This window comes from Buceros rhinoceros, unplaced genomic scaffold, assembly GCF_000710305.1.
Source record: "Buceros rhinoceros silvestris isolate BGI_N320 unplaced genomic scaffold, ASM71030v1 scaffold14507, whole genome shotgun sequence".
Lineage (NCBI taxonomy): Eukaryota > Metazoa > Chordata > Aves > Bucerotiformes > Bucerotidae > Buceros > Buceros rhinoceros.
The window spans coordinates 61,873-70,431 of NW_010420564.1; the positions used below are offsets into that span (position 1 = coordinate 61,873).

An 8,559-nucleotide genomic window follows, 5' to 3' on the forward strand; every position below is an offset into this window, starting at 1 on the left:
CCTGAAGACAGATTTACAAGCTACCCTGGATTCAAATTTCACTCCCACTTTTAAATATCTAGTATAAAGGTCTTTGAATTTGTGTGTAACTCCACAGACATTTTTAAAAAAAAAGAAAAAAAAAGCTTTTCTGTCATTTTTAGACTCAGCATAACCAAAAACAGTTGGCAAGAGAATTGACTCAGATAACTGAAAGGCTATTTCTGTTCATAGTAACTCACTCCCCCACTGTTTCTTACAGTGGCTCATCTGCTCCACATCGGGCACGTTTAGGGGGCTACACAGATAGAAAGACTGCTTTGTAGGATTGTTCAAAATTTTATTTTGGTACAAGCAATTAACTTCTGAAAATGTTATAGTACAAAAAAAGGATTTAAACCACAAGTAGGAATTTTACAAGTTCCTCGACATAACCTCAAATGAAAGTATAAATAAAATCTTTCTCTGTCTCCTAGTGTTTTGAACAAGTACGGAAGCGTGCTGTGGATATCCACACACACACGCAATATGCAGAGTGCAAACTATTTCTTCTCTTGCCCATTTTTAGCTCCCAAGATGATTATTTCTTTCCTTCTACTTGTTTCCAAAGTTGTTTTCTGATCTCCCTCATACTTCCGGCTTTTTCTTTAGCAGACTTTCCTGCCACTGCTTGCATCTTCTATGAGTCTGTATTAAAAGTTATTTTCAAGATGCGACCTATTAAGGACGCATAAAGAAGGAGGAGAGCGCATGATGAAGCAAACTTAGGAGGTATGTGCAAGGCTGGTCAGCCTGCACGTGTGTTCAATCTTAAGTCAGGACTATGCTGTCCAAGTTGTTACAACACAGTCTGTGTATACATGTATGTCTGTATTTTTTTCTTCCATTGGTATTGCTTGTTTCAGCTGGAGAACTGAGGTACCAGGAAGCGGGCACTGAAATCTACTGGAAGGGCTCTCAGCTGTACCTCATGTACCTTCTTCATGTAGATAAGATGTTTTTCTGGCTTAGCTTAACACATGTAAGCAATTTATTGGCTTTATCCTGTAAGGATACTCATTTGTATTGATAAGAGAGCCTATCGAAAGGGGAAATACAGATCATTAGCCAAAGTGGAACACTGTGTACCTTGGAATGCAGAGTTGGAACAGTTCAGATTAAGAGGGTCAAACCAAATCGATTATAGTACGTAAGACAGTACACTGACATGCATCAGAAGTTTCAAAGTAGACACAAATTATTTGCTATAGCATTTGAGAGCTAACTTTATGAAGACCTTCCTTCAGTTTGATTTACAGCAATGCCTAGACTTCCCCAAGAGATATAAGCCTTCTTCACATGGGAAAAAAAAAAAAAAAAAAAACCACCTTCCTCACAAAGCCCAAAACACTAGGCACTGCTTCATGTATTTAGAATGCTACATAGAAAAAAAAAAAAAAAAAAAAGCACCTTCCTCCCCACAAAGCCCAAAACACTAGGCACTGCTTCATGTATTTAGAATGCTTATGAGATTCAACGCACAGTAGCTTATGTCGCAGAATATACCTTGTCAGCACAAATTTACATGCTGAATGTACGCAACACCGAGTCCCAGAAAATCCACAAAAACCTCCTATTTCCCCAAGTCATATAATAGAGTGAACTGAAACTTAAAAAAAAAAAACCTCCCAAAACAAAACCAACCAACCCAAAAACCAACCAACCTAACAAAAGCCACCCACCCAACAAAACCCTCAGGTTGTTCTAATGCAAGAGAAAGCAAAGTGTTTTCATACACTTTTCATCCCCAGCTACCAATTGCAATGCCCACAACACCCATGCTGACCCAGTTGTCTGTCATCCAGCAGGAAAACAGCTCTCCCGATCTCCGTAGCCATGGAGAAGCGAGTTTGCATGTACAACACCTCATAGCCTGCTGAAAAATCTACAGCAAAACCAGCATTTTGTCTCCGCTACCTTTGCCCTCCTTCAGGTAGTAAAGCAAGAGACACAGGGGCAGGTGTTCTGTATTTCCTTCCTCGGTTCTTTTCTATCTGCCTTTTGAAAGTATAGAAGTTTTTTGATCCAGCACAGCATTTTTGCCATTCAAAAATCTTCTGGTAAATTCCTGGTCTGCTTTCCAGAACCCTTGTCACACCAAGGGAGATAGAAGGCTGACAAGCTTTTATTTTCACAATTCCCCTTCTCGTTGAATGTACGAACACCTTCATGCTGTCTTCATTAGTATGAAGCTGTTCACCAGTGAGTGTACATCTCTGCTTTTCTCGATTTTATTTGGACTGATGGGGAAAGCAGGAGCATTGACAGGCTCTCAGTGGAATACAGTTGTCCATTGCTTCCTTAGAGACAATGTCCAGAGCAGCATAGAATTGCAATTACAAATATGAAGGGAGAAAAAAGACAAACCTTGAGAGTTTTAGGGAAGAAAAATTACAGAGTTGGTGATAGCTACTGTCTACTAGTAAGTGACATGCTCTGTGCAGCTGTGAAAGAAGAGCAAAGAATTTAAAAACAGAACCAGCAGTTTCCAGCTCCTGAATTCCAAGGACATTTAGTGCTTTACCAAGAGTTTATACTGAGGACTTCACGGTAAAATGGTTCGCCTTAATCCAAGCTAATCTTAATCCAGGCCACTGCAATTTAAATATGGGACAATCTAACTGTCCCGTTAGCGTCATTGGGTCTCTGACACAGCACTGATACGGACGGCCAGCGCTGATACCACTGCACAACTGCGGCACATGTACGAAGCGGCAAGTCTTAACAACACAGAGGGCAAACGCTTACTCAGAAGAGTATCTCAGAGAGAAGGTTCAAATGAGTAACCTGTGTATTTGTTTAGTTAGCGCAGTTTTATAGGGACTCAACGTTGTCACTGTTTTTTCCTGTAGCTAGTTTCCTCAGCTTTCTTCTTGATATAAACAACCAATAAAAGTCAATGAAAACTAAACTGTATGTTCTTGTAATCTAGGAAATGCAGCAACCATCTGAACACAAACTATTTGCAAGATGTAGTCCAACAGTAATTCACATAAAGATATTTAGTTATACTATCTACGGTTAAGCAAGTGAAACCCAAGATGCAGGTATCACTAGAAAATGCCTTACAGGATCACCTCTGTGTAACTTACTCTTAATTTTCAAAGTGTTTTATTAAAATTTGGAGACAGCATTTTCCATCCAAGTCTTACTGTGTTAAGTTGATGTGCTAGACCTAACATACCTAAATACACCTTTTTACATGTTCCATTCTTGAAGACATGAAAAACCCGTGGATTCTGGTATCCTAAGTTAGTATTAACAGTACAAGTACAGAAGAGTATCTGTAGGATTTTCAGCTGATCATACCTTCTGAGATGCGAGTGATTTTTGACATTATTTATTGAAAATGGAAAAGGACATTTCCAGTGTTTGCCAAACTGGAGGTCTGGTTTTAGACCCAAAGGTTAAAGGATTGAAAATAAAGCAAATCAAGCAAATAAAATACATTCAATTCTTCTAGCGCTTCTTCTAGTTCAGCAAACAGTGATATTAGCATGAGATTGCTTTTGGAAAAGTCACAGAGTTCAGAACACAAGAGCTGGAGCATTCATACAGATTTGCTTAAACTACACTGGTTCTAATTTCTTGAAGAAATCCTGCATGCTCTAAAGCTTGTATTTTTCCAGCTGCATCAGATGGTCTGATAATACACATAACCTTCCCCTATAAATTATCCTTTTTCACTGATCAATGCACTGAAAAGCAGAGAATGCTAAATTCGTATCTGCAGTTTGCAGTGTTTATTTCTGATGGCGCTAGCTGATACAGCCACCAATCATAATCAGGATGATAGTATATCACAACTGGAATAGGTACTGGATAATCAATAAGGTCCGATCGATTTCTGTTCACTTGTGGAAAAAGTTTTTTCACAGGCGCAGCAGTAAGACAAGGTTTCAAGGGATTGCAAGGGTTCGCATGGAGTCAGATGCAGAAGCCCCAGTGCTGGGCGCTGGAAATGAAGGAGCTAACCCACTGGGCATGTGAAAATCACACTGCTAAGCACCGTGTAGGGCAGTGCTATGAAATCAGGACAGAGTACAGTAAACCCCCTGAAAACGGGTCAGTGGATTTATGATAAGCTTTCTTCGTTTACGTTGGGTGGGAAAAGGGGAAGGGGGAGGGGAAAGGGAGAGGGCATGTATTAATATATAACTCCGGACTCACCGATTTTGGCCAAGCTGGCCACAAGTATCCAGAGTGTAATGATATAAGGGTCCTTGACGTGATCCCATTTGAAAGAGACGATGGCAAAACTTTGATGCTGGGTGCTATTTTTAGGGCTTCCCGAGCTTCTCTGTCCCAGCGCCACTGGGAGAGCCATCAGCCCCAGGAGGAACCCAGATACCTGCCTCATCTCCAAGCCACACAACAAAATCCTGCTTCCCCTTCCCGGAGAAATCCCGCCTCTTCGGAGGTCCTTGGGGGCGAGTTCCTTGTCCCTTCGCAGAGACGCGACCGGAGGCTGCGGACCGCGGGACAGTCGTGCGCTCGGCAGGAGGCGGAAAGGGTCCTGTCCCGCTGCCGTCGGCACGGCTGCACCGGCTGACGCAGGTGCCGCTTTGGAAGGGGTGGCCAAGGAGGGATCAGGGGCTCTGTGCACAGAGAGATGCTTCGAGCTGGGGTCCTGTGGCTTGCCCGCACCTGCCTTTATCAGGCTGTTCCCGAACGGCCGGAGGCGGAGCTTTCCTGCCGCTCCCGCGGAGGCTGCAGTGCGGAGACGGCGATACCCTCGGAGCACCTTTTGGGATCGGCGGGGGAGCTCTGTTCCGCCGAGGGGATCACGGCAGGCTGTGGGTTGTGTCACCGTCCCGGCTCGGCTCTGGGTACGTGGGGGTTGGAAAGAAGCGGCCTTGAGCTTCTGGCGCTGGGGGCCAAGGCCAGGGAGCTCCCACGGGCATTTCCAAGGTGGAGCCAGGGATCCGTGCTCAGATCGGAGCTGGATAAGGAGGTTCACGAGTCTCGCCCACAAGCCCAAGGGGTCAGCCTCCTTTCCTCAGACCCACTATCCTAGTCGGCTGCCCAGAGGAAATGAACTCTTTTCTGCTTTTCAGCTTCAAACTGTGTTAGGATCTGGGTCACCAACGATACAGAACGTTTCTCAAACCACGTTTTTCTTCCGTTCACCAGAGAGCACCGCTTCCCACGGTGCTTGGCAAAATGAGACCAGCAGGCAAGGTTTGCCTTTTCACTCACATCTGCTTGCAGATGTTTGTTAAGATGTGCTATATTAAAAACACTACCTGGCTGCTTTTTTTTTCTTATGGTTACAATGCGAAACTTTTTCGAAGGTTCTCACTTTCCCCCCAAAGCCTTCTTTCTTGCTGATAACATTTGCCTGATATTCTGGACAGCCCATGTTGTGTGTTGTAGGCAGGTGAACCCATGATAATCATCACCCTGCAGTAAAAAGGCAGTAAAGCAGCAGGTTCCCAGCACATAGAGCTGAGCGCACACACCATACAGCAGCAGCTCCCGTCCTCTGTTGGGTGCTCTGAAACAATCCAGCTGGCCACATGTGCAGTCAACCGGTTCTGTGGCTTTCTGAGGACAATAACTACCTTTCTGTTTTACTTACATGGCACTTGGTTTTGTCAAGAGTTGAAAATTGAACGTGATAAAGCTCTCCTTTAAAATGTTTGGAAGATTAAGAATGTATTTTGATTATTTTATTCGCTTGGGAGAAAAGCTAAGTACCTTTTCAAAGTCTAAGTGACCTGCACAGACACTCTTTAAATCAATTAACTAGTTAATTAAATCAATAAATTTTCATGGAATGTCACTGTTATAAAGGGTGTCTATCATTATCACATAATAATCTTATTTAGCTAAGGAATTCAAGGAACAAGGTTTTCTTGAGTTAAAGCACGGAGGAGTCATTTATCTTCACCTCAGAGCAAGTACAGGCCTTGCATTGGACCCTCTTCTCAAACAACGAAACATCTTGGGTTTTTTATTACCCTTGCTTCTTCATTACTTAAGGAAAAGGAGCTTATGTAGGAATTCTTTTAACTAGGAGCCAATCTGAAGTTGGATAAGGATTAGGAAGCATAATAGACAGCAAAATATCTTCTTTACATTTAGGAAATGTTCTAGAAAGACCTTAAGAATATTTCAGCATCTAACAACTGATATCTACATTATTTTTATCTTTTTTGAAATATGACTTGGGTACCCAAATGTCCTTTAGAATTTGCTCCCAGGTTTTTTGAAGGTTCTACAAATGGTTCTGGCCAAGGGTAACATTTTTGTGCATTGCCAATGGAGAGAGAGAACTACAGCTGGAGTAAGTAGCTGCTGATCCCCTGTGTAACCTGCTGCTGAGCCCTGTGGAGAGTAGTAGTTCCTAGTGGTTAATTTCAGTTCCGTTCGTTGATATTAAAAGAACAATGAACTTTCATAGAGACAAGCTGTCAGCACTGTTTATACTGTCACAACTTATTCCAAGTACCGTCACATCACATCACAGTAAAAGGTCAGCGGGAGCTGATGAAAGGGCACCACGACTGCCGCAGTGCCCCATCTTACACATGTGATTTTTCCCAAATCTAGTTCCACAAAATGATAGTTGGGATCGAAATGAAGCTTACTACTGAAAGTATTGCAGGTAACCATGGTGTTAGGACAAACGTGTTATAGATCAAAAACATCTGCAGGTGTGCTAGAAAAATGAGAAAGACTTCTTCAGTGGATCTTTTTTACAGACAAGCAAAGGCACACACTTCACGGGGAGGAGCTGCGGCCAGGATCGTGCCTCTGATTGCCCCTGTGTAAAATTCTACTCACAACAATAGAGACGACAGCAACCAAGTTGCGTGACAATTCTGAATTTGCTGACGGAGGTAAACCAGTATTAGCAAACAAAAAACGTTGTAAGTACCATCTTCGCACAGACAAGCAAATGTTAATGTGCTCTTCAGTTGAGTGTAACGTGCTCAATAACCTATCCTCAAGGCATGTTGTGAGAATTTTACCATTTGTACAGATTTTTTAAGGCTTTTGCCCAAACTGTTACGGAAGTATAAAATTTCCCTTGCCACAAAATCTTCCCCAAACAAGGTTTACAACACTGCTAAAACGCCCGCGCTGTACGGGTGTTTTTAACAATAACGAGTCAATGGTTCAAAGTGTATCTGTGACATTTGTCCTGTCGTCTGGTGCTTATGGATTTCTTTTAAGTAGGCTGGATATCGAATGACTGCACATACCCGGGAATTCTCGTGCGATTCATGAATTTGTTAGTATGACACAGAGAGGAAGAGAGGACAGGGAAAGGCCCTGGGAATCAGGAATCTCCTCTGGGTACATGAATACATGCTAAACCAACAGAAATGAACTCGTGTGCACAATATAGAGTTGTACAAGAATACATTTGCATTTATGCATTTATTAAGAGATTCCATTTTTTCTCGGAGTTTCCTTACGGAAGCCCTTATACAGTTTCCGATGTCCTCACTCTCTATCAGTAACAAAAAGCATTAACTTGAATACTATGTTTGCAGTAACGAGATTATATCACACAACAGCTGATATTTCCTGACTCCCCCAAAAAATTGCACAAGGAAGTTTTCTACTTATTGTAAAATAATGGGATTCTGTCCTGAGGGGGGGTTTTGTTTGTGTTTTTTCTTGGTTTTTTTTCTGTTTTCCACGTGCAAGAACTCCAACATTGTTGCTTCTGGAAGTGTTGTGTAAATAATTGCTTAAAGAAAAGAATTAGTAGTATCTTATATACACCCTTCACGTGATCTCTGTCCTGTAAAGATTACTTCTTGGGGATTTTTTTAAAGCTGAGGTAAAAGACAATTTCAGTTAAAAAAAACCCTAACAGATAAACTGAAATCTTTAAAATTATATCAGTTTTTCCTAGAAAGCACACAGAGTACCTTGACTGTAATTACTTAGAGGTAGGAGTTACAATTAACTTCCAATATTAGCAGTTACAACAATGTGTTTAGTCTGAGGTGAAATTAAGAAGAACATTCCTGTGGAACGCAGAACTTTCATAAAAGAAAATAAATAAATCTAAGTAGTGAAGAATTGGCAAATGAAATGTGAAAAATCTGATTCAACATAAACCATCATAAATCACTTATTATCATTCTTGCATTTCCTCAGGGAAATGTGTTCTTTTTATATTAACGTATTAAATACATAAACAGGTTATGGTAAGATTTTGAAAGGAATCTAGTGCCATATTTCCAACCGTAGACGCGGTTAAATAGAGCAGTAATTGATGGGAATGGCATTGTACCAATATAACCATACGATTGGGTGAAAATTAATGTGGTTTCTATGCGGATGAATGCAGAACCACATGAATTCATAGTGAATTTACTTGATTCAACAGCTGACATTTTGCCAACCTCTCTCTAAGTGAAATGGGTGTAGCTGTGCACGTTTACGCTGCAAGAGGTTGGACAAATATTACTGGACTGAGTAATATTGCAGAGCATTATGTTATAGCATGATGAATAGAAACCCCTGAAATTACTTTGAGAAGCAATGCATTAATTCAGCCCACACGTATTACTATCA

At 41.6% G+C, this 8,559-nt stretch overlaps 1 protein-coding gene across 1 annotated transcript in view; it reads right to left on the bottom strand.

The window, feature by feature from the left end:
• SLC9A3 (solute carrier family 9, subfamily A (NHE3, cation proton antiporter 3), member 3) overlaps positions 1–4,378 on the bottom strand; it is a 54,288-nt gene extending 49,910 nt beyond the window's left edge. The window contains exon 1 of the mRNA XM_010139355.1: positions 4,189–4,378. Within this exon, the coding sequence (XP_010137657.1) occupies positions 4,189–4,378 (190 nt within the window). The remainder of the gene's footprint in view (positions 1–4,188) is intronic.
• Positions 4,379–8,559: the final 4,181 nt, after the last annotated feature.